Here is a 27,923-nt window from a genome sequence, read left to right on the forward strand (position 1 = left end):
CTCCATTTTAAATGTTGAAAAGCCTGTTATATATGGTAAGTGGCGTCAGGCATTGTTTTTCCCTGCTGTCCATCACCATCAGAAAAGAGCTGTGACGCAGCAGCGCTAAAGCATTCAGACACATCAGTGAAGACTTTCTCTGCTTCTGTAGCTCGCTTTCTTCTCGTTCTGCCTCTTGGGATCAGTGCTGTGCGCTCTTATCTGTTCTCTCAAAGCAAACAATAATGGACAGATCTCTGCAGGCCTGATAAACAAACAAGGAATCTTCACATGCCATTGCTCGACAGGGGCACTCATGCTTTGTGTAAGAGAGGGGACATTTATGGTTTGATAGATCATGAAAAGCGGGATATTTTAAGAGAGAGCACATGGTAATTTTAAAGCGTGTTAAATCTGAGCTGTCCTGATGTGAGAATGTGTCATCAAGATTATGCCAGTTTTTATGTGTTTAAGTACAGTAGTGCTCCAAAAAGAGTGAGCTGCCTATCTAGACAAGACACGTTCCTGACACAAAGCCTGTTTCAAAACATTATGCTACAGATGAAACACATTAATATGGCATTATGTGATTTTATTATTTATAATTACGTGATTTTATGGCATAGTGAAAAAACCCATTCAACATGACAGAAATGTTTTTTATGAATTACACTAAATTTAATCATATCATATCATATAATTCTCGTACCTCTCGCTATCTCTCTCCCATCCTTCCGGATTATCCAGTCCACGGTTACGCCCACTCCGCCCCAGTTGACCAGAGAAAGCTCCGCCTCAAGGCTCTGATTGGCCACGATGAGTGCAGGGCAGTAGAGCTCGAGCTGAGGGGGCAGTTCCACACTCACGGTCCCCTGAGCGACGATCTCCTGGTGACCCGCTGAGACGCTCACTTGAGCCTGGTAGCTTCCTGGTAGTCCGTACTTATGCCTCGCCGTGGTGTTGGGCGTAGAGCTGTTGACCCGGGGCGAAAGGTCACCGAAGTCCCATGAGAAAGAAGCAGGGAAGACGGAGGAGGCGACAGACAGGACGGCCTCGGAATGGACGGACACGCGGCGGGAAGGAAGAGAGGCGGAGAAATTCACCTGTGGGCAGAGAGTGTATTTAAATTATTATGACACACTAGATTATTAATGTTTGTGAAAGAATTTGGATTCATTTGGATTCATTACGACATCACAGCCTTAATCACATGACTGTAATCCAGAGGTCTTCAACGCTGCTCCTGGAGACCCACTGCCCTGAAAATTTCATATCCAATCTGTGATTTTAAAGTCCCCATGAAATCAAAACTTACTTTTTTTGGCTTTTAGTATGAATATGTTAGCTTTGCTGTTATCTATAAGCTAGTGTGCTCCAAAACAATGACAAAATTCACATTTACAAGATATAAGCATCCAAAACTTACAGTCTCTCACTTCCGCCAATATAGATCAATGATTTTGATGACATCACTCTACACTTCAGCTTCTCATCAGATTTTCTGTCCAATCAAATGCTCTCAAGAATCTGAAGCGTCCCGCCCCCTCCATTATAAATAGATGCTGAAGCTGTGGCTGAAATCGGTCACTTGTTTACACATTTACTAGTTTCTACATGGTGAATGGCACATAGTGCACTATATAGGGCATAGGGAACAGTGATTCAGACAGTGTAAATATGCTTTCCACTGGGACGAATGAAGTATGGTTTCACGTTAGTGTTGAACCACCGCAGCGCACACACCGTCTGCTCCTGTCCAGAAACACGAGAGCACAGAGCGGATCTTATGTGCATTATTGGCTATTTTAAAAAAAGTGGAAATTCCTGAATAACACTGCACATTTCAAGGCCTTTCAGTGGGCCTTTAAAATGATCCTGAAAATTTGGTCAACTGGTTCAGGTGCGTTTGATTAGGGTTTGAGTTGAACTCTGCAGGACAGTGGGTTGAAGACCTCTACTCTAATCAACTCAAGAGGAAGAGCCATTCTGGTCGTGTTCATTACTGAATCTCTTCACACGGACCTGAAACACGTCCTGCGCCACAGTCCAGTGACAATCCTTCATGACCAGAGGGTTCGAACAGGCGGCCGAACAGTGGGACTCGCTGATGTGATTGAGCTCAGAGTTGGTGCTGCACAGACACTCTCTCTGCTGACCCAGACCGCCGTACCGCTGGTTCTCATGGAAGCATTTGGAGTTGCACACATCCCGCGAGAACGGCCCGGGAGTGGAGGAGGAGAAGATGACCAGCTCCACGCCTGCTGCGTGCTCCTCGTCCTGCAGACAGCCCGCGTATGCCAGGCCTGAGAGAGAGAGAGAGAGATGGGAATGACCAATTCAAGCTGTCAGCTAACAAAATCTGGTATTACTTTTATTTGAGGTCTTTGTTTCATTTCTCTGCATTTCTCCCCTTATCTAGCTTGCTTCCTTATCTGGTTGTCTATTATGAATATTGTTGGCTCTTGCTGTTACATCCACCAGCTGAAGTGCCCATGATCTCCACCAAAGGGCACTCATCCCAACTCCCTTGCTTTCTCATCGTGAACCTCAATTCCATTGCCTGGACTCATTATGTTTGATTACTTCCACCTGTGTCTCATTATCTTGTTAATGCCTGGCTATTTTAGCCCTGTGTTTTTACTCTTTCTTTGCGAAGTCTTGTGTGTTACATTGCATTTCTGAGCACTAGTTATGGTTTTCTGTGTCATGGTTTTGATCTTCTGCTTGTCTCCCTGGATTTCCCTGTTATACCCGCATGACATGTTATGTCAAAACCACAGCTTTTTCTATGCGGTTTGGCCATTCGTCCACACGCAAACACAGTATCCGGTCACTGGAACCAAACATTTTTGAAAACTCCTGCCAGGGTGAAGATTTTTAGAAACTCTGGTTACAGTGTTGTCGTGTAGACATTGAGATTTTGGCTTGTGAACGGGAATCGGTAATAACTTTTTTCCAGATTTCTGACTGGCCAACATGGCTTTACGGTTAGGGTTATATTGCCACCTGTTGGCTTGGCATGCATTGACAGCGCTTCATAGCATGTTTTTGGGTTTTCATGTGGACGTGACACGCGCCACTAGTGCAAGACGAGCATTTGTGGTAAAAAGTATTTACATTTTTATTTTTTTTTATAAAATGATTGATCGCTTCGCTAGATAAGACCCTTATTCCTCGTCTGGGATCTTGTAGAGCCCTGCACTGAAACTGCAATTTGGACCTTCAACCCGTTGAACCCCAGTGAAGTCCACTATATGGAGAAAAATCCTGGAATGTTTTCCTCAAAAACCTTTTCCATTTCTTTTCGACTGAAGTAAGAAAGACATAAACATCTTGGATGACATGAGGGTGAGTAAATTATCAGGAAATTTTAATTCTCAAGTGAACTAATCCTTTAAGGCAGTTCTGAAGGCAAAAAGGGGTCCAACCCGATACTAGCAAGGTGTTCCTAATAAAGTGGCTGGTGATTGTATAGATAGTAGATTGTCTAAAGTGGACTATCGAAATAAAGTGTTGCCATACTCTATATTCCTCATGCTTAAATCTAGGTGCACGTCACTCACCACAGGTTTGCACACTGACATTGAGCAGCGGTTGGTTTTCCACCTCCGGTGGATGGTCACAGAGCATAGAGTTGGGTCGCTTTACTCTAACGCCTTGTTCCTGCAACCAGCTAACCAACCGCACAAGCTTACAGTCGCAGACGAACGGGTTAGAGCTCAGATCTCTGGGAAAAGAGAGAGAGAAAATTTCATAAACCGGCATAGGTTGAAAACATTATACAGCCCTTATTCACATCCTGAATGTGATAAGGATAGTAATTTAAAGAGCATTATTCTGCGCATGAGGATGTGGTCTGACCCTGAGGTGAGGCTTAAGTCTTATTTGATATGTACACAAATGATCGCACCGCAGCGGCGGAGCAATCTGTCACCGCAGACCCGCTGTTTTATCAGTCCAGGAAACACAACACAGCACTCTAATCTATAATTATTGCAGAACTGAAAGAAGTTCAACGGGGAATTTTAATCAGGGTATGAAAGCAGTACTTGGAGAGTCACAGAGGGAACGCTCTACTATAAAATGAAGCTTTAGCAAATGAAAACAGCAATAGACTAGACTATTAGACCACTAGATAATATGTGAATCATTATTAAATCGCAAAGGAAACGAATCTTAATGTTTCTTTTAACTTCAAAACAAGATTATAATCATTATCATTTGGCAAAAAGTTACTGCAATAAAATTAAATGAAACAATGTAGACTCCTTACAACCATTAAGATTTTCTGACATTATATTTTCATGTCAATTAAGCACATTTTCTCTTTTCCAGATTCTCATTACTGTAATACAGTAATCAACAACATCTTGTCTGAACACAAATAAAAGCAACGTAATTAAGTTCAGCACAAATACTACCATAACTAACAATTATATATACACATACACACACACACACACACATGTAAGAATGTAATTATATAATAATTAATTTATTCAGTTCCATATAAATAAAAAAAATAAAAAAAATGTCTACTGAAATATAGTCATGATATATTATTTAATTTACTAATTTCCTCAAATAAAATTTAATAAAATAAAATAAAAATAAGAATGTATGCTACAATAAAGGATGTCATGACATTAATTTATTCAGTTCTTCATAAATAAAATATACAATAAAATAATATAACAGTCTACTGCAATAAAATATGTCAAAATATATGATTTAAATTGCTAGTGTACATTTATAAGTATACATGACAGTATAATTTGTTTACTGCTTTACAGTAATGAGAATCTGAAGGGGAAAATAATTCTGAAAATAATGCCAAGAAATCTTAATAATGAGAGGCTTCTTTTTCATTGAAGAAAATTTATGTGAACAGGTCATTTCTATTCTTTCACTTTTTTTAAGTCTTACCAAGCATAAACAAGCAGTTCACATGTCTCATAAGTTCTTTATTTGTGTGTGGGTTTAATGAAACTGGTTGGTTTTTGCGCAATGGACGTCTCTTCTAATGACAAACACAGTTGGGCAGAAATGTATCTTTCACACACACACGCACACACACACACACACACACTCAGTGAGGTGTCAGTACAGTCGGATGCGGGACTCAAGCCTCTGGGTGTGTCTGTTTCAGGATCTTACACAACGATGCCAGAACAGATCCACCACTCACTTATATAAGACAGACCCGCAGTATTGAGATCTAGTTCACATTCACGGCCATTCAGCTTCTTTTCAGGTTTTGTTGTGAATGTTCGAGAACACAAAGTGTGAAGGTTATACGTGATGTGTGTGACTCTGTACTTTGTGTTTGTACTCACATCGTAGTTAAATTAAATAAATTATCACATGTTCGTTCCTCGATGGTGGTGATCTGGTTGTTGCTCAAATCTCTGCAAGACATGAAAGACAAAAGTAAAATGTATATTATTGCTCAGCCTTTTTTCCTTCTTTCTAAGTCACTTCTTTCTTTTCCTCTCAGTATAATCGTTCCCTTGTTCAGCCGTTGGAGCAGCATATGGAAAAGTTCTGGAGTGATTTTGGTGAACCAGACAGAGAAAGTGTGTGTGTGTGTGTGTGTGTGTGTGTGTGTGTGTGTGTGTGTGTGTGTGTGTGTGTGTGTGTGTGTACATATACCGAAATGGAGCAGGAAATGGTGCAGTCAAAGCCTGAAGCAATGACGTTTAATTGGTTGTAATGAGCATGTGATTGAACTCACGATGTGTGTGTTGGAAATGCTCATCTGTTACTGTTCACACAACAAAGATAAACGTAACTGATTCACTTTTCTGCTTATTTTGCTTTTGTTTGAGCTGAAAGAATCGAGAGCGCCTGGTCGATTCACGTTCAGTTCCTCAGCGTTTGACTCTGCGGTTCGGGAGAGACTCCAGAAAGATCCGCCTACACATTCTCACCATATGAGCTCAAAAAACGTCTGGGAACTAGACCATCCTGCCACCCACACACACACTTACAGCACAGCTAACGGCCCACAGTCGAAGATCCCGTGAGGAAGAGTGGTATGTGATAAGAGTGAAAAGATACATATTGATTTTGTGTTGATAGTATTTTTGTATTTTAACTTTTTAGTATTTCAGATTCAATGAACTATGCTAAGCTATGCTAAAAGTGGTACCGCCAGACCCGGAGATCGGCTGAATGGATTCGAAAACGGTAAAACTCAACTGTTTAACTCTAGGGGAGTTGAAAAATTAGCCTATTTTCAAAAAAAGTGGAGTGTTCCTTTAACATTAATATTATGTTCAGTTTCCCTTAAATAAAGTAAAATAAAAAACTTTATTAATAATAACAAATTAATAAAAAAAATACATACTGATTTTGTGTTTTTAGTATTTTAGTATTTTAACTTAATGTTTAGTTTCCAATAAAATAAAAAATAAATAAATAAAATAAAATAAAAATCTTTATTATTAATAATACATTTTTAAAAAGACATCTTGATTTTGTGTTTTTAGTATTTTAACTTAATATTATGCTTAGTTTCCCATAAATAAAATAAAATAAAAATTAATAATAATAATAATAATAATAATAAAAGACATCTTGATTTTGTGTTTTTAGTATTTTAACTTATTATGCTTAGTTTCCCATAAATAAAATAAAATAAAAATTAATAATAATAATAATAATAATAATAATAAAAGACATCTTGATTTTGTTTTTTTTTTACATTTTAATGCAACTTAATTTTAATATTTTCCATTCAGTAAAATAAAAAAATGTCTACCGCAATAAAGGATATATAAATAAGAAATAAGAAAATTTCACTTTACCTTTTGATTTTGTGTTTTTAGCACTGTAATTGTATTAAAATACGGTTATTTTAATATAACTTAATTTAAATATTAATTTAACTTAATTTAAATATTTTAAATCATTTTAAATCATCAAAATAATATAGTCTACTGGAATGAAAGATCTCATGATATATTTCATATTATTAATTTATTCAGTTTCACATAATAAAATAAATAATTTATTTATTATTATTATTAATAATAATAATAATAATGATTTCACTTTACATCACATTGTGTTTTTTAGCATTTTAAACAAAGATGATTTCAATATAACTAAAATGTAAATACAAATTAAACTTAATTTAAATATTTCCAGTCATTTAAGTCATTAGAATAATAGTCTACTGCAAAAAAAAAAAAAAAAAAAGCACAATTGTAAGTATACATAATGGAGGCACTTGACTGCATTATAGTAATGAGAATCTGGAGAGAAAATGGGCTGAAAATAATTTCAAGAAATCTTAATGGTCCTAAAAGCGGATTCATTTTTATTGTGGAAAATATAATTAATCTATAACTGATACTTGAGGGGGGAAAAGTAAACAGGAAGTTGCAGATTAGAAAACAATTGCCTTTTTGCTTTAGCACAAGCTCAGGTTTAAAGCAGACCACCTATTACACATGCACACGATCACTCCAGACCACCCATTACAGACGTACGCAAAGGACTGTGTCTCAAGCACGCGTACAAACAAACACACACACACACAGGCTCGCGCACGAGAGACGTGGCACTCACAGCTCCTTGAGGGCGGTGAGGTGATCAAAGAGGCTCCAATCCACAGAGGGAATGTGGTTTCTGGACAGATCTCTGCAACAGAAGCCAGAAAGAGACGGTTAGACATTTACACACACACTCAAACTCTAGCTAAACGCTGTAGAAACCTGTTGATGAGGGAAGATTGAGCCATTTCAAACCCATATGACTTTCTGTCTTCTGTGGAACACAAAAGGAGATGTTCAGCTGAATGTTCAAGCTACTTTTTATAAAGTGAATGGGACTAAACCTTGTCAAGCTCCACAACTGACCACAAAAGCATCATAAAAGTAGTTCATGTGACTCGTGCACGACATTACAAGTCTTCCGAAGTCATACGATGGATTTGTGTGAGGAACAGACTGAATTTTTTTTAAAGGGGACCTATAATGCCCCTTTTAAAAGATGTAGTATAAGTCTCTGGTGTCCCCAGAATGTGTCTGTTAAGTTTTTACCTCAAAATACCCCAGAGATCATTTATTATAGCTTGGCAAATTTGCTTCTATTTGGGTGTGAGTAAAAATACGCCGTTTTTGTGTGTGTCCCTTTAAATGCAAATGAGCTGCCACTTTCCAGAAGAGGGCGGAGCTTTAACAGCTCACGCTTCAGTTGCTCATCAACAACAAAGCTGGAGAATCTCACGCAGCCAAAATGAGGATTGTCAGTAACGGTGTTCAGCCTTACATTGTTCAAACCGGAGTCGGACACTGATGGAGAGACTCAGGAAGAAGTTACAACTTTTAGAATGCAACTGGACGTTTCTGAATGGTTAGTGGATAAATTTATGTAGCTGCTGCGGAGTTGATTCAACTCATCCACTAGCATGTGCCGTCATGTTAATCTTTTGTGCAAATCCAGAATTGACCCTCGTTTGTGAAGCAGTCCGGCGTAAAATGACAGCATGTCAACAACACTCTACTACAACAACTCTTCCTCTTCTCTAAAGCAGCCCAACATGGCCTCACCCCCTTTGTTACGTGTTCTCGGAGGCAGGGTTTATGTAAATTTTAGGGTTAGTGATGTCAACAAAGAAAATATCTCCCTTCGCATTGAACTTTGAGTGTCGTAACTTTGCAGATGTTGTTTATGTTCAAACAGCAACATTACACACTAACTAAAGTTACAAAAGTGAAATCACAATCAACCACCCCTTTAAATCTTCCCCTTTTGCCGTAGCTCTCATTTTCAGCTAATTTGTGGTACTTTCATCATGGCACTTTTTTGGGACCACAACAATGTAAATCACTGCTCATTTGTGTAGAAAGAAAGCAAGCAGTACAGGTTTCAAACAACATGAGTAAATGACGACAGAAACTAAATATTTGGGTAAACCAAGCAAGAAGGCATTTATTTGATCCAAAATACAGTAAAACAATAATATTGTGAAATAGTATTACAATTTAAAAGATCTGTTTTCTATCTGAATATATTTTAAATGTAGTTCATTCCTCAAGTTCATATTTCATCACAGATGATGCAAAGTACAAACAATCAGAATAATGAACCAATCAGTCTTCCTGATTAACACACTAATCAATGAAACCAATCATGTAACCTGTGTTAGTAGACAAGCACAACAGACGGACGTCCACACGTGTGTGTGTGTGTGTATGAACTCTGTTCCCAGAAGAAAACATCTGTCCATTCCAGACAGACTGTGTAAGAGAGGAGGAGTTTTACTCAACTGACCGTCAACTCTGTTGAAAAGCCTCTGCTAAAGTCATTATTGTGTCAGATCCTCCTTAGTTGCTCACTAATAGGAGGAGGTCTTACACATCATCACGTTACATAAGACGACGTGTGTGTGTGTGTGTGTGTGTGTGTGTGTGTGTGTGCAACTATAGTAAAAAATCTGAACACTATCAGTGCATAATGAATGAAAGTATTGCGCTCTTATGTCACTTAGGTACTGAGCGTATTTTTAGCAGAATCAGATTGATATAGTGTTGTGTAAGGGTCTCGGAAAGTTTATTTAGGCAACTGGAATGGAAAGAAACACCTTCAGCTCACAGAGTCATGAGATGACGGCCAGGGTACAGTTGGGAAATCAGAGAAAAACTTCTGCCTTAAAAGAATAGTTCATCCAAAAATTATCCCATAATAGACTCACCCTCAAACAATCCTAGGTGTATATGACTTTCTTCTTTCAGACGAACACAAGTTATATTAAATAAAATCCTGGCTATACCCAGCTTTGTAATGGTAGTGAGTAGTGCCCGAGTTTTTGAAGCTCCAAAAAGCGCATCCATCCATCATAAAAGTTATCCATACGACTCCAGAGGGAGAGAGTCGAGTTCCGGCGAAAGGGTGACCTCTGACCTGATGCATGACGTAGCTCCTCTTCCCTTATATCGACATTTGTCTTTATAATGTCTCATTTTAGACATCAAGACAGGCATTTGTTTTGTTGCTCTATCCTCTGTGCTTCCGCATTCAACATTTCCCACCTTAGCTAACATTACGGCTATTATACGTCGGGTCAGACGTCACCCTTCCGCTGGAACTCGACTCTCTCGTGAATGCGCATATGTTTTTTTGTGCAAAAAACTTTAACATTATAAGTGAACCTCAAGAAATATATTAAAATAATAAAAACAAATCCATGTCATGACCCTTTTATCATGCTGGATGGACAAGCAGTTAAAAAAGGTCACGTATTAAACTCATAAATATGGAAATAAGAAAGATAGCCCCGGGTTTACAGCTGTGCAGGATTAATCTTTAAATGTCTGCTTTGGAGATTTCTCTCTTTATTTGAATGTTGTTCCTTCATTTATTTGTACAGTTTATTGACTGCAGAAGCAGTTCTGACTAAAGCTGATGATTTCCACACAAAGCTTCAGTGTTTCTGAGTGCCTGATTGCTGGAAAAATGAACGGTAGGACGGCCGCTCCAATATGAAGTAGCTCTCACGTGTGGGTCACATTTTCCATGCAGCATTTGAAAGGCTTGATTTAACGTCCAGATTCACTTCAACAGACAAGAACAGATTGTGGTTGTGCTGTTTTTCTGCTGGACAGAGAGGCGGGAACGCTGACTACACACTTACTTCATAACTACAGCTGGAAGAAACGCTCACAAGCAACCACTCACCAAAAGACACCAAAACATATCATGGTACTGTTTGGTGGGAAATATACCACGGTATTCTTTACAGCACTATATGTTAATCACTCCATGTTATGGTTCAAAGTACATGTTCAGGTCACATTTCATCTAAAAATCAAAAGAAAAATAGTAAAAGTAGATATATTTTACATAAACACAATCATATTAAAGGAACACTCCACTTTTTTTGAAAATAGGCTCATTTTCCAACTCCCCTCGAGTTAAAAAGTTGAGTTTTACCGTTTTCAAATCCATTCAGCCGATCTCCGGGACTGGCAGTAGCACTTTTAGCATAGCTTAGCATAGTTCATGGAATCTGATTAGACCGTTAGCATCTCGCTCAAAAACGACCAAAGAGTTTCGATATTTTTCCTATTTAAAACTTGACTCTTCTGTAGTTACATTGTGTACTAAGAAAATGAAGAAAATGAAAAATTGCGATTTTCTACGCCGATATGGCTAGGAACTATACTCTCATTCTGGCGTAATAATCAAGAAACTTTGCTGCCGTACCATGGGTGCAGCAGGCGCAATGATATTACGCAGCGCCTGTGACCCCCTGCTTGAACAGGGAGCGTGCCTTGCAACCATGGAGACATTTGTGAGAGACGCTGAGCAATATCATTGCGCCTGCTGCACCCATCTGCAAAGTTACGACGCTCAAAGTTCAATGCAAAGGGTGATGTTTTCTTTTATAGAAATCACTGTTTAAGGACTACAACAAATGGCTGGTAGGGACTACAACGAGCTTCTTTCCGAGTTAGTGACATCACTAACCCTAATATTTACATAAACTCTGCTCCCGAGAACACACAACTAAGGGGGTGAGGCCATGTTGGGCTGCTTTAGGGAAGAGGAAGAGTTGTTGTAGTAGAGTGTTGTTGCCATGCCGCGCCGGACTGTTGTAACTTCTTCCTGAATCTCTCCATCAGTGTCCGACTCCGGTTTGAACAATGTAAGGCTGAACACTGTTTCTGGCAATCATCTTTTTGGCTGCGTGAGATTCTCCAGCTTTGTTGTTTTTAAGCAACCAAAGTGTGAGCTGTTAAAGCTCCGCCCTCTTCTGGAAAGGGACTGGGAGCAGCAGCTCATTTGCATTTAAAGGGACACACACAAGAACGGCATGTTTTTGCTCACACCCAAATAGGGGAAAATTTTGACAAGCTATAATAAATGATCTGTGGGGTATTTTAAGCTGAAACTTCACAGACACATTCTGGGGACACCAGAGACTTATATTACATCTTGTAAAAAGGTTTAAAATCAATACTAAAATCCTATAAAGAAAATAATTCTTATTGTGACATTTTCATTACAGTTAAAGGAATCTAAACATAAAATGTTTTTATTTTAATTAATGTATATATTATATAAAAATATTTTAGTAAGAGTTGTTTATTGCTAATGTTTGTTTTTCTTGTAAAAAGTAAAAAAAATATATATTATTTTATAAAATTTTAAAAATAATTATAGGTTATATAGCAGTAATAAAAATTTGGGAAATTAATTGTCTTTGCAATAAATGTCACAGAACAAAAAATCTTAATAGACTTGATTTGAAGGCAAAATACTCAATATTTACAAAACAAAATCACAAAATGTTACTGTCACCAACATTCCTTCCCATTTCAAAGAGTTCCTGTGTGACCACAATCACATGGTCACTGGAAGATCCAAATATGACATGTTTCTAAAAATAGAATTCTAATGATGTCATAGAGAAGGCACTCATGCATGAGATCAGAATCCCTCCTGATTCACAGCTGGCATGAGGGTGGAAATGGGGTATTATCATGACAAATCCATATTCACAATAACATGAGCTATTCATTATAGAGCCAAAATAAAGTTAGCAGAACTGCAGCGTATGAATAGATGGAAGGACACGTGTTTCTTCGAGAACGCAGATCTAGTTACCTCCTCCTCTATAACATAAAGCACCACTGTGCGGCTTGAACATGACCATATAAATCTGACCTCTTTGGTTTATATTAGCAGAAGTTAGGCTCCTGTGTGCAGCTCTGCACCAGAGCCTGGGCCCCTCGGCGGAGCTGCACGAGGGAGTCAGCGTGCGACATATGGTTCTGTTTTACTCTACCAGGCGCGCTGATTTCACCTTATAAGGGCCGAAGGGCCGTCTGGTGCCACTTCTACTAGAGAGAGAGGGAGTGAAAGAGACAGAAAGAAAGATGGCAAAACAGCCCAGAGAGTCTGTTTCATTCCACAGCTGGCCATATTCATGTAAGACTGGAATATGGAGGAAATATGACACTTTTTCCCTGAAGTTCTTCATATAACGCTAAGTCTACACTGCAAACATCATTTGTTGACTACAGAACATTCTAGTTTTATTGTGTCATGTCGCTCACTCTCAGTGTAGACATTTACAAAAGTTACAACACAGTATATACAGTATATTATACAATTTGTGAAAAATTATAAACTTTTCAAACTATAGAAATTAGAATGCAACATTGGGGTGACATTAGACATTAGAGACAAGTTTGTCTAAGTCAAAAAATTAAAAAATCTGTAAAATCATGGCAAACTTCAGTATTTCCATATAATGTTAGGAGTGTGATGAGACAGTTAGCTCACGAGACGAGACACGAGATTGAGTTCACGAGAATGAGACGAGGATTAAGAAATCCTCAATGATGAAATACATGACTGGAAAAATAGTCTGCAGATGCATTTGATATGTTTTATCTTGTAATGAATGTCATTTCAGTTCTACTTTCTGAGTATGAATTATCATATGCAGTAAAAGACAACAATACTCTGTAAAAGGTTTTGCCGCAAACTCAATTGACTCTCCTTTATGATTTCATATGTCTCTTCAGAGCTTAGAACAACTCCACAATTTTGACCTCCTAACTGAACCCCTTTCCACAAATTGATCATAGAAATAAAAACAGTATAAATAAAAATGAATAACACAGGTTTCTCTTAGTTTTATTAAGTGCAAATAATAAGTGCAACCATAATCAAAGTACTCGCTCAATATCCAAAATGTAAAAAGAGAAGAATTTTTTCTTCAAGCATGATACAGAGCTGAGAGATGGTTACAACTACACAGCCCAACCTAAGATAGCTTTCATATTGGGAGATATTTGCATGCATCAGGGAGCCGCTTTCAAAACGCAGGGTATTGAAGTCATGTTTGAATGTGTGCTCGCGTTTTACTTTCGCTTTCGATTTCACAATCGCACGTACTCTGTGTATAGGGAGCGGCGGTGGTGAGCGCACATTCTACAATACAAGACATTTGTCATTCGCTTAGGATCTGTTGTGCAACGAATTAGGGCTGCATGATATATATCGCGATTTATCGCAAATTTTATAGCAAGCGATTTGGCAAAGGCTGCAATTATTTTATGCACAGCTTGTCAGAGCTGTACAGCTCTGTGATCAGTAGTAAATGCTTCTTCATCTGAAAGCCAAATGTTGTCTTTTGTTCGACAAGATGTTAATAAATGCTTCTCATGTCTGGAAAGATGTTTGACGTATGTTGCTTTTTTTTAAATGTACATTATAAGCAACTCAAACTCACAGTGCTTTCAGCTGGATTAGCATTTTAAACCATACTTCATTGACAAGCTGCGTATAAAAAAAAAACAAAAAAACAATCACAGCCTTTGCGATTTCGTAATCGCACTAAGAATTGCATTTAAGTACTATTTCAATGTTATTTTTCATATCGTGCAGCCCTACAACGAATCCTCCGACATGGTCTTGCCAGTCATTTCGTCATTTACTCTCGTCACGTGATCAGTGAACTCTGATTCCTGCTGCACTACGTACCACTATGAAAAGCAAAACGACAGTGGAGGCATAATGTAAATGTAATTTCACCCTCGCACTCCGTCATGGCAATATCGCGAGACAGCTTTTCACCTCAACGCGAAATCTCGTCACATTTTATTCTTGCTGTTGTGAAAATGTCCAGTGGCTTCGTTCTGAAAGGAATACTAGCAAACTGTGCCTGTATCTATTGTACACTGCCTTATATTTTTTAAAAACAGTATTTGAAACAGCACATAAACTGCAGTATGCTACATTTTATATTCAATTTTGTGTAAAAGTCTCGCATTTTGTCATTCCAACCAGACAAGAGAGAGAATGAAAAATGTTAAAAAAAAAAAAAAAAAAATTAAATACATCGTAGGATCTCACAAAGATAACATTGTTTCTGATTCAGTAATAAAAGGTCAAATTGAGCACATTGCATTGTGGGATATGGTTTCTTAGACAGTGTGCTCATTTGCCAAAATGCAGTAGATTAAATAGGTATTCCATGCATAACGAAATTTTGCATACTGTTCACAGTATAGCTACATGTTGCAAAAATAGTAGAAGTGTAAACATAGCATAGTATGCAATTCTGAACACAGCCATGGTGCAAGATAAATGGACTGGAGCGGTCAACTCTGACGACGAGGATGACAACACTGACCATTACCATCAACATTAAGCAGAGGAGAGCCGTAATCGCCACAGCAACACAGCCAAGCCACAATTGGCTGTAACCACGGTTACACACTAACCCACTAAACAGCAGTCTGTCTGTTGTGGCTGTGTCGGAAAAAAAAGTAAGGGTAGGAGGAGGGGGAATAAGGAAGAAAAAGGAAAGAATTTTATGGCACGCTCCGTTTTGTTTATGTTCGAAATTTCAGGAGGAGGGGCTGAACAATTCTCGCCAGCACTCGTGTGTGTGTGTGTGTGTGTGTGTGTGTGTATATCTTATTTATTTGAGTGAGTGTGTGTATAAATAAGAGCCAAAATGTACGTGTGTTTGTGTAAATATTGAGTCTGAGTGAGTGTATTTATGCACTCGAGCACAAATGAACATGTGTGTATTTGGTCCTGATAAGTACCAGATTGGTACCGTAACACCTCAGGGGCATTTGGTGAACAATCGCCTACTGTGAGCTGCCCGGATCTGGCTTTATTCCTCAGCTGGGCTCTTTGGATCTGTCTGACCCGGGCAGAGCTACCTCATTCTGGGCTCACATGTGGCAGAGCGGGCCCCTTTCCTCCTGGAAGTCAGTCCTAGGAGACTGATTAACAGGGTACTTTCCAATTGCCGGGAAAAGAGAGGAGGAGGAGAGAGAAGCTCCGTTCCAACACCAAGCGAATTGCAGTGCTGCTTAGTACCTATATAGGCAGCAGCCTTTTGAGAGGGTGTGCACACAGCACACGTCTTTGCATTCAAAGACAGACGGTATGGAGCAGAATGCAGTCGGGACACGTTTTTACTATTAATAACTTGACACAGTGTCTTAAAAATGTAGTGCTAATGGCGTGAGATGCTGAAAAAACAAAGAGACATAATAGATCAACAATTAGAAAATGGTGACACTTTACAATTAAGCACGTTACTCCAATCCTCATTTACACTGAAAAAATATTATAACTCTAACTCGCTCTGACTCAGTGAAACTTTCACATGCAGCATCTCATTTAATTACGTCAACACAACAAATGATGTGATAGGCTACTGGTCACAGAACACGCAAATAACATGCAAATTTTACAGTCATAATGTGTAAATATGTATTGTCGCCAGTGGCGATCTCAACAAAAATATCACTCGCAAATTAATATTTCTGGTCGCAAATGCGATCGGCACAGTCTGGAGCCCTGATTATATTATTTACATTATAAAATATTTACATAGAATAATATATTGAGCTGCGCTTTAATTTAAGACATTGTTTTACTATTTTTACTACTAATAACTTGTCTTAAAAATGTAATGCTAATGGCGTGAGATGCTGAAAAAACAAAGAGATATAATAGGTCAACAATTAAAAAATGGTAACACTTTCATGACAATTAAGCAAATATTACTCCAATCCTCATTTACATAAAAAAAAATATTATGCCAATTACTGTAATGCGAGAAAACATTATATTATTTAAATTACAAAATATTTACATAGAATAATATATTGAGCTGCACTTTAATTTAAGACATTGTTTTACTATTAATAACTTGACACACTGTCTTAAAAATTTAATGCTAATGGCGTGAGATGCTGAAAAAACAAAGAGACATAATAGGTCAATAACTGAAAAATGGTGACACTTTCATGACAATTAAGCACATATTACTCCAATCCTCATTTACATTGAAAAAAATATTATTCTAATTACTTGTAATTTTATTAAATTATAAAATATTTACTTAGAATAATAAATTGCGCTGCACTTAAATTTTAAAAGTCAGCTCGAAACGGAAGTAGTGATAGTCTTTTCTTCCCTATTGTGGCATATATCCAAGTGAAACGGCTTCTTGAACAAGAAATAAAACTTAGGGTGGAACTCAGTTATATAAAAAAAAACTCATTCTGATTACTGTAATGTGAGATAATGTATCTATATTATTTAAATTGTAAAATATTTACTCAGGACAATAATAATGCTGTACTGTTTTTTTATTTTAATAAAAGTCAATATAAAGCGGAAATTACGATTGCCTTTTCTTCCCTACTGTGGCAAAATTTAGGACAGGACTTGATTTTGTTCATCTGGAATTGATTTGATCATTGTTACAAAAATATTACATGAGTCAAAAACACACAATATTACATGAGTTTGACATTAGCATGTTGCTAAGCTAACACGATACGTTAAATAAGCATAAAAATGCATAGAACACAAATATACTGGGTCAAATACTGCATGGTAATTTGACTTAAGTATTTCTTATTGAGGTTTTTTGGTGATGAATAAATTAAAGTATATTCACAAGTGTCATTTCTCTAATCTCACCATCTTAAATTTTTTTTTTTTTTTTTTTTTTCACTCAGCTCATCGCAATGAGATTGCATTCTCGGTGAAGGAAACGTCTGAGGCGGTCTTATATTTTGACCAAAAGATAAGGTCTCTTGGGAGACAGAGTAAGTTATTACATTTTGATGGAAGATTATAAAGACATTTTTTGGAATAACTGCCAGTCCTTCACAGGAAAAAGCTCTTCACTCTGTGCTTCCTGGGACATTCTGTCCATTTTCTCTTTTTACTCTGCCGCCTCATGAGCTGTCTGGATCCCAGCTGGCTCTCGCACACAACCACGAGCCTACAGGCGCACATACGACACAACAAACAACATCAAACGTGATCTGATCTCAAGATGTTTAAAAAGACTAAACAGGTCTGATTGATTTCATACACATGAACACACATACACACGCATGGCAATGACTGTTAACATCTATTATCAGAACTAGTCCTTTAAGAAAAGAGTAACAAGCGTGTACTTAGGAGTGTATGAGAGATCACATCGAGAATATCACACCTATCAAAACAACACACACACCAACCACAGACCAGCTGCGCACTGACTCACTGAATCATTCGTGGAGTGATATATTGACTCACTGAGCCAGAGAATCATTTGCTGCATGAGCCGCTGACTCACTGTTTGTACAGCCAAATGACTCTGAATCAATGAAGCCGAACCACCACAAAGGCACCTCAAAAGTTTGTTTATATCCAAAAGTGACACCATATATTAGCAAAACTCCCTCCTTACCGGATGAATCCCACAAAGCCTGTCAAGAACAAGTCCAGGTCATTTTTCAGCCCAAAATCAAAAAAAGAACAAGAAATTATATTTTGCATTTAAAAAAATGAAAGCCAGTTTTAGGACCATTAAGATTTTTTTGCATTGCGACATTTTCAAGACATCTTTTTACTGTAATATGTGAAAAATATATTTTTAAATCGTAAAATATTTATACAAAATAATAAATTGTGCCTTACCATATTTAATTTAAATAAAAATAAATAACAGTAATTTCAGTAATACAGTATATAGTAAATTACATAAACATAATATCATACTAAATAAATATATTATACGAATATAAAAAATATAAATATAATGATATCATTAAAATATAATACATATAAAATTACATAAATATATTTAATAATATAAATATTTTATAAAATTTTAATAATATATATAAATATATATTACATAAATAAAAAAATATATAAATGTAATAGTCGATCTTTACACTTTTTTTCCCATGAAGCCAAATATTTTACTTATCTCAACATCTATTCAGCAATTCCTCTATACAGGTTAGCCAATCAAAACAGAGGTCATTTACATACAGTAGTCTTAAAGATACAGTATCAAAAGACAAAAACACCTTGTTTGGTGGAAGGAGGAAAAAGGTCATGAACTTCTGGGACAAATATGAAACGTTACCAAACTGTCCTTACAGCAGACCGTCACGACACAGTAGGCAAAAATATTTCAGCTCCAACTTTATTTACATGGTTCCATTACATAACGTGTTATCTGATTTTATACGACCCCTTTAAATACTCACAGTAGGAGAAGCCCAGCTGTCTGGAGAAAAGAGAGAAAAACATCAACAGAGAGAGAGGGATGGAGGGTAAGCTCCAGACACAGGAAATAGAGGCTCAAGAATCTGGAGCAGAGAGGAAGTCATCGATTGGAGACAGAGCGAGATTGAGAAAGCCAGATTAATACAAAGAACAAGTGTGTTTATACGTGTGAAGCGCTCATAAAAGGATGTTTATATGGGCCGTCAGTGAATGTTCTGCTGAGGAAATGACGTACTTGTGCGTAAATGCTAAATTAAGTCCTCAATCATTGCTCTTCGGCAGTATTGTTATCATTAACTAAAACTAACACTGTTAAAAATCTTTTTCGTTAAATTGAAGCTGAAATAAAAATAGATAAATATTAGATTAAAAAACAAACTTAAAGGAGAAGTAGAAATGTTGCCTTGGCAACTAAATAAACTGAAATAAAATAAGTTTAGATTGAAGCACTAAAATGATTAAAACAGAAATAGAAATGAAATTAAAGCTAAATAGAAATATTAAAAAAAAAATAATAATAAAAATTAAAAAAAAACACCACAAAATTACTAAAAACTACAATGAAAACTGAAATATTAAAATAAAAGCTAATTCACAATATTAATAAATACTATAACAGTATATAAATAATAATATTATTGAAATCTCAAAAACTACACTGTAAAAAAATGTCCACCTTTTTTTCTTTTTTTTTTAAAAAAAGTCTTCATCTTTTTTGCACTGAATCAGTTAAGTTGTATTTACTTAGAATATTAAGTATTTTCAGCTTGACATTTAAAGTTACTTGAACTTATAAAGTTTAGTTGGAATAACTTTATGAAAGTAAGGTGAACTTACTTTAAGTTTTCAGTACCAAAGTTCACTGTAGAAATATTTTTTGTTCACTCAACTTAACTTATATTTTTACATTGACCCAGTTAAGTTGTATTTACTTAGAATATTAAGTATTTTAAACTTGACAAATTTAGTTACTTGAAAGTTTAATTAATGTTTAATCATCCTCTGCTAAGATCTTGAGAGGTTTAATTGATTTGCAGTTGATATGTTTCAGTGGCTGAAATCAGATCAATTATTATTTGCAGTAGAAATGAATTTAAATGGGAATAAAAAAATTTGTCAACCAAAACTTGAGTAAAACATTTGAAAGAAAATAATTATTTATTTGGTTGAACTAAAAAAATTAGCCAAACTAGGTGAAATGAACATGATCTTTGCTAAAGAAAACATAAGTTTACCTTACTTTCATTAAGTTATTCCAGCTAAACTTTATAAGTTCAAAGAACTAAATTTGTTAAGTTGAAATACTTAATATTCTAAGTAACTACAACTTAACTGAGTCAATGTAAAAAGAATGTAAAACTCAAAAACTCACATTTCAAGAACACATTTCAAAACAGAAACAGAATCTGACAAGAATGCTATCAAAAATTTAGTTTCTTACCCTCATTTAACCCTAAACTCTTAAAAATAAAAGTTCCAAAGAGGGTTTTTTTTGCAGCTTTGCCATAGAAGAACCATTGTTGGTTCCCCAAATAACCTTTTGTGAACAGTTCTTAAAAGAACCAAAGAACCCTTTTCCACTATAAAGAACATTTTGTGGAATTGAAAGATTCCATGGATGTTCTTCATGGAACCATCAATGCCAATTAAGAACCTTCATTTTTAACAGTGTAAAAACTGTATATTTCAGATTGGTTCAAATTTTCAGTGCATTTGAGCTATTATCAGTCTCTGGTGAAGCTCTATCAACAAAATTCCCTGTCAAACTGTTTTAGTGTGTCTTTTAATAAATCTTACATTATAATAAAAAATAAAAAAATAATAATAAAAAAATTACCCAGAACATGTTTTGTGCCAATCCTGTTACATATTTTCTCAGTTAAATGTCCAAAAATGGCTTATTACAGACTTGACTAACCAATAAATCACACCAATCCACATTATTTATGGTCGATATTTTAGTACTTTGTGTCTAAGAAAAAACATCATTGAAAGACCTCATCATAATAGTTGAAATGGAGTTCACAGACATGGACCAAAAGCCACAAAAGTCTAGTTTTCATTTCATGGGGTCTTTCAGTGAAGACACTAAACGCCAGTCCTGAACCAGTGGAAAAAGACAGACACGCGATGCAAGTCAGGGACAAATTTATCAAGGACGTAATCACGTGCAGAAAACACACGCGCTCAGGGTTATCGAAGCCTTCACAGCATGTTATTATTCTTCCATTCGGCCATTGTGCTGTAACTCAAGCAAAGTCGTCTTGCTGTTTTTTACCTCAGTGTTGCCAGGGTTTGACACTTTACTGCCTCAGGCTCTCAGTGCCAGCGGAAAGAGATGTGAGAGTACAGGGAAATGTATGAGAGGTTATTTTTACTTGCATGGGAATGAACCCATAGATAAATACAGGAGTGAAGGAGGAGGAGAAGGAAAAAGCACACTGAGATGATCAAAAACATCCCCAAATATAACAACCACACTAGCACTAGCGAGTTAATGATGAATAAGTGTTCTGCTAAATTATCCACAGCCACGCTACAAATGACTTGCATAACTAACTGTGTCTGGCACAAACCTTCCTGGAGATTTTCGTCAAAACTAAGGCGTTTCAAACTGTTGATTCGGTGCATGCAGGAGTCAAACTCTAGATCATGTGTTTTTGAAACAGATTGTAATATGACAAATGTGGAATAAAAGGTTTAGTTAATGATTATGAGTAGTGTTTTCAAAGTCAACCATCTCTATAGCTCATTCTTCACCCCAAAGTTTAACACTTGGGTGAATGTCGATATTTAACTTCCTGAGCACTTATTTTCAACTAATAAAGATTTAAACCATTTTCGAACGTCAGAGACGTGCTGCAAAATATTGCCCGTCTTTATTACCGTGGGTGTCTGTGCTTCTGTGTACGGGTGATGTCATTATGTGAGACTGTCATGGCAACAAAATAAACCTCCCACCGCATATGGTCAGTGAGTTTTATCCCAGCCTGTAAAACACAAGTACACAGATGCACTCAGACAGAAACTCATGATTTTTCTTGGCCTGATTGAACCATTTCTGAGAGCAGGAATTCAGTCCTTTTTCTCAGTCTAATGTCTCCTTTCCACACAGTAATATCTCCATTTTCAAGTTCAGACAGAAGAGCAACCCCCAAACCTGGGTAAAAAGGAGACACAAAAACTAACACTGATCAGTGAAGGCCATTACAGACCACTGGAAAAACTGAGGATGCACCTTTTTTTATATTATATTATATTATATTTTCTTTATTTGACTATTAAATACAAATATAAATTTAACGTATATCAACCAAATGCTAACTTTAAAGTGGTCCTTTATTATGATTTCACTTTTTTAACTTTAGTTAGTGTGTAATGTTGCTGTTAGAGCATAAACAACATCCGATGCAAGTTACGACGCTCAAAGTTTAATGCAAAGGCAGATATTTTCTTTTACAGAAATCGCTTTTTAAGGACAACAAACAGCTGGTAGGAACTACAATGAGATTCTTCCCGGGTTGGTGACATCACAAACCCCAAAATTTACATAAACCCTGCCCCCGAGAACACGCAACAAAGGGGGTGAGGCCATGTTGGGCTGCTTTAGAGAAGAGGAAGAGTTGTTGTAGTAGAGGGTCAATTCAACGCTGGATTTGCACAAAAGATTAACATGACGGCACATGCTAGTCAATGAGTTGAATCAACAGCAACTACATAAATTTATCCACTAACCATTCAGAAACATCCAGTTCATCGTCATTTTGGCTGCGTGAGATTCTCCAGTTTTGTTGTTGTTGAGCAACCGAAGCGCACGCAAACCAGTACAAACCAGTAAAGAACATAATATAGCCACACTGACTAAAGCTATTTTCCTGCAGATGAAGCACATTACATCAGCGCTGATCATCTGTGGTCACTGAGTCTATGATGGTTCCTATTAAACATGAGCGAATCAGTGAATCATTGCATGAGGAGAAACAAAAGAGAAAGTTTAGCAAGCCCAAAGCGTCTGGCAGTTTACTGTAGACGGCTCATTGAGTGTGAACTGCAGTGTGGAGATGCTCGGTGCGCCTCCAACGGATTGAAATGGATTTCCAATATGCAATCACACAACTTCTTATGAAAGTTTGTACTTTGAAAGTGTGGAAAGCAAATAAGATGACTGAGGCAGGTTCGATTTGCGCACACACTTGTCCAGATTTCAGTGCAGCTGTGAACTTGAGAGACGAGTCTCGCGGCCAGATAGTGGTCCATCTAAACATTTTGTGCTTTAAATATTTGAAGCAGAAAAGTATTTAAAATATCAGACAAACATCAGCAGCTCAAAAACTCAAGACTAACTTTATCCTTCGTTCTGCATCTCTCGCTTTCTCTAGACAGAGAAGCTCCAGTTTGGTTAAAACTTCAGCTGCTTTATGTTATTAGGTGAAACTTAACTCACCAAAAACATTCATAGGCAGAGAAGTCTTAAAACTGTAAAAAAAAAAAAAAAAACAATGCAAAAATGTTCACAGGCAGCTCCTGTTGTCCATAAAAGACATCTGTGTGTACCTTCATGAACTAGGATGGGGCTAGTTGTCACAAACTGTAAATCTTAGCAACTATACAAAAGTCCATTTGCACAAATGCTTCAATATCGTCATTTCAGTATCATTATATTTGGCCCTTCTATTACTTGTGTTCAATGAACTGTATCTTTTTTTCATGGGCAATAACAGTGGAAATCCAATAAACTTTTTCTGTAGCGAAGACTTTCCGCTTTGTGTTTATACATAAATTGACTTTCAGAAATAAACTCCCCGAGAAGTATTCACTGGAGAAAAACATGCCCCCTATAGAAGAGCCCTGCAAAGGTAGCCTATTATTATTATTGCCAATTTTACAACAGTTGCCTGATGAAAGATTACGTTCTTAAACCTTATGCCCCCCAAAAAAGAGAGTTCAAAGTATCAGATCTCTCTGCACATACATCTGTAGCCTATGTGAATGGATAACACATGCTTGTGCTCGAGCGCCACAGAAACAAGAGTAAAGAACACAGTGTTCTCAACGCAAGGACGTATTGCACGACGCGCTGCGAGTCTACCTGCGTGAACTCTTGATGCATCTGCTGCTACACAAGCTGTGTGTATGTGTTAAATACACTTGTGTAAAGATCTCAACCTTTACCTTGGGTTGAGACATCTTTTTATCCACTTAGAGAAAGACTAAGTATCACTTTTTGGAAATGTTTTACATACGGAGATAAATCACATTCAATACCATATAAGTTCAGCTGGGTAATGAGTAATAAGTAGTGCTGTCAAATCGATTAATTGTGATTAATCGCGATTAATCATATCTAAAAGTTTGTTAATATATATATATATACACATATACATATACACACACATATACATACACACACATACATATTATAAATATATATATATATATATATATATATATATATATATATATAAACAGCACAGATTTGACAGCACTAATAAGCATTTATTGTTAATACTGTATATTATAATATTATAATATAATATTATATGTTTTTTGCAGGCTTAAAGTCATCATTATTGACTTTTTATTCAATATTTATTTTTTATATGTGACCTTGCAGCATCATCTCTTCTCTACTCTGATGACATGTTTACTGGCGCGAGGGCGGGGCAACCTGTCACTCACATGAGATCCACCAATAGCAAACCACAACCATCCAATCAATTCCCCATGGACAAAATCAAGTCCCATCCTACATTTGTTCTTGTTCGAGAAGCTGTTACACTCGGATATACGTCACAATAGGGAAGACTTTAAAGTAAAAAATGGTAGGCTATAACTGTCTGTAAAAAAAAAAAAAAAAAACAGCAAGAAAAAGAGAAAAGTCTCATTAAATGGCTGAAATGTTGAAAAAGTACATGTATTTTTCTTTAAAAAAAATACACAATTAATACAAACTATAAAAGATTTAAAATATTAACATTTGAAAAACTTTTGTTCGCCAACTCAAAGTCAGAGCAGTGTTAATATTATGCGGGAAGCCATTTTGTTGTCATGTGACAAAAACACAAAATAGGTGATTTTCATGTCACAAAACCCTCATCATTACTGTGTATCAATAAAATAATACACTATTAAAAATAAAGGTTCCACAAGGGGGTTTTCGCTGCAATCCCATATAAGAACCATTTTGGTTTCCCACAGAACTTTTCAGTGAACAGTTCTAAAAAACACGTTTTTCTAAGTGTGAAGAACATTTTAATAATCTAAAGAACCTTTTTCTACTACAAAGAACCTTTTGTGCAATGGAAAGGTTCCATGGATGTTAAATGTTCTTCATGGATCCATCAATGCCAATTAAGAACCTTTATTTTTAAGAACGTATTGAGACTACAAATTTTTACTAGATGGTCAGACCACTTGACATCGAATAGAAGATTTGGAATGTAGAATACAAAATGTATTTTCAAAAACGTGAAAACAACATGAATACAAAACTATATTTCTATGAGCTTGGCACATGTAAACCAGACTTTCAAAAGATTACTGCTTGTCCCCATCCCAGACATCCCCGGTTATGATTGACAGATAAACAGTGGTAGTCTGAAGTATTACACCAACCATCAGCCAACATTCTCCACCCGTCACCTCAGTCAGATAACAACAAACACCCGCATCACCTACAAACCCGCCCGGGGCATTTCAGCGAGCGACGGTCACTTACAGAGTGTGTGTGTCGGTCGGTAGGTCGGACGCCGCAGGGGCCTGATCCAGTCCGATGTTGGAACAATTAACCACGCACGAGTTTTGCGGTCCAACCGCCGTGCACGAGCAGTTACCCGGACACGGGCTACACGCTCTCCCGTCTGCCGTGACACCCGAGCGCGCCTCGAGGCAGCAGAGTGCAAAGAGCAGACTGGAAAATAATCCAAACTTTGGGAGACAGACGCCATGTTTTCGCTTAAACACAATCTGTCCATTTCTACAAGGCATAGCTCACTCGCATCTCATCGCCCCTTCTGTTGGTGAAGTTTTCCTCGGGACGCGGGGAGGAAAGTTCACTCTTTTCCCAGTTTTTCCATAAGAGTATCGGTGTAGAAAGCAAGAAAGCGTCCGAAATCGCGTTTTCCCCCAAGTTCGATGACGTCCCCCCTCTATTCCTCCGTTAACGGAACTAGATTCACTTCTTCTCCAGAGGAGGGGAAAAACTCAGGATTCTGCTCTGCCAGAAGTTCCTGAAGAACTTCCTCCCGTTCTCCCATCCTGCAGTGCCGCTGCTCTCCACTGGATGAGGCTTCATCTGACAAAACACAAACTACTGCATACTACAACTCAATATACTGCCAGAACTTGATGTTTTAGATGACTTTATTCATCATGGCAAGACTTTTTTTTTTTTTTTTTTTTTTTTTTTACGGTGCAGCACATTTGAATGTCCCTGTCATATGCAGTGCCCACAAAAATGACTCTTAAAGCACAAATAAAAATGTCACTGCATTGATGATAAAATATCAAAGCAAGAAGCAAGTTGAAGAAAAACATCCTCCAAGCATCGCTCACCTGCTGGTTCATGAATTTACTTCATATTCAAACTTCCATTGTTCCTTTGACATAGCCTATTGTTTTTTTGCATATTGGACTGTATAGTTTGTGTTTGATTGTGATTAGTGGATCATGTTGACACTTGATTTGATATTCTGTACAATGACATCCAGACATTAATTGTTACTTTTAAGCATCCAAATATGTTTTGGGGTCTTATTAGTGGATAAAATATTCATTTGAAATAGGCTACAAAAAATAAAGATGTTAGTGTTAAAGGGTTAGTTCACCCAAAAATGAAAATAATGTCATTTATTAATCACCCTCATGTCGTTCTACACCCGTAAGGCCTTCGTTTATCTTCCGAACACAAATTAAGTTATTTGTGATGAAATCCGATGGCTCAGTGAGGCCTCTATAGACAGCAATGACACTGAACTTCTCAAGATCCGAAAGGTACTTAAAACATATTTAAAACAGTTCATGTGAGTTCAGTGGTTCAATCTTAAAATTATAAAGCACCAAAAAACAAAATAATGAATTTTCAAAGATATTTAGTGATGGCGATTTCAAAACACTGCTTCGAATCTTTTGTTTCGAATCAGTGATTCGGATCACGTCTCAAAATGCCAAACTGTTGAAATCACGTGACTTCGGCGCTCCGAATCACTGATTCGAAACAAAAGATACGAAGCAGTGTTTTGAAATCAGCCATCACTAGATATCATTGAAAAGTCATTATTTTGTATTTTTGGCACACAAAAGTTTTCTTGTCGCTTTATAATATTAAGATTGAACCACTGAACTCACATGAACTGTTGAGTACCTTTACAGATCTTGAGAAGTTCAATGGGATTGCTGTCTATAGAGGCCTCACTGAGCCATCGGATTTCATCAACAATATCTTAATTTGTGTTCCGAAGATGAACGAAGGTCTTACGGGTGTGGAACGGCATGAGGGTGAGTAATTAATGACATTATTTTCATTTTTGGGTGAACTAACCCTTTAAATGAAGGTGTGAATTTAACATGAATTCAATGTTTTTGTTTCAGCTGATGTTCTCATTTTTGTCATGGTCAAGGTGCTGCACTGTAACATGAAAAGCTGGTAATGTAATTTAATAAGAAATATTTCAGTTGATTCTTTTTTCCTTTCTAGTGTTGACATATTTCAAATTAAACATGTATGTAAACAGTATTATTTTTATGAAACAATATTATCTTCATTAACATGTATTTAAAATATCTCTATATTCTGACAAAATAAAGTGAATGTGTTGCACTCAAGATATAAGAAATATGTTATGAAGCATAATTATTTTTTACATTCACATTCA

General features: G+C 36.7%; 1 protein-coding gene across 3 annotated transcripts in view; it reads right to left on the minus strand.

Annotated features, from left to right (window-relative positions):
- pkd1a (polycystic kidney disease 1a) overlaps nt 1–26,797 on the minus strand; it is an 84,785-nt gene extending 57,988 nt beyond the window's left edge. Inside the window, exons 1-6 of one of the 3 annotated variants that reach the window (XM_051909560.1) lie at nt 25,769–26,785; nt 7,555–7,626; nt 5,316–5,387; nt 3,543–3,706; nt 2,002–2,282; nt 689–1,082 (exon numbers count right to left, since the gene is read on the minus strand). In XM_051909560.1, the coding sequence (XP_051765520.1) occupies nt 689–1,082; nt 2,002–2,282; nt 3,543–3,706; nt 5,316–5,387; nt 7,555–7,626; nt 25,769–26,037 (1,252 nt within the window). In that variant the 5' untranslated portion in view covers nt 26,038–26,785. Of the gene's footprint in view, nt 1–688; nt 1,083–2,001; nt 2,283–3,542; nt 3,707–5,315; nt 5,388–7,554; nt 7,627–25,768 lie in introns of all 3 variants that reach the window. The other 2 variants (XM_051909579.1, XM_051909569.1) reach the window with 2 other exon arrangements.
- Between the last annotated feature and the right edge of the window lie 1,126 nt (nt 26,798–27,923).

This window comes from Ctenopharyngodon idella, chromosome 1, assembly GCF_019924925.1.
Source record: "Ctenopharyngodon idella isolate HZGC_01 chromosome 1, HZGC01, whole genome shotgun sequence".
Classification (NCBI taxonomy): Eukaryota; Metazoa; Chordata; class Actinopteri; order Cypriniformes; family Xenocyprididae; genus Ctenopharyngodon; species Ctenopharyngodon idella.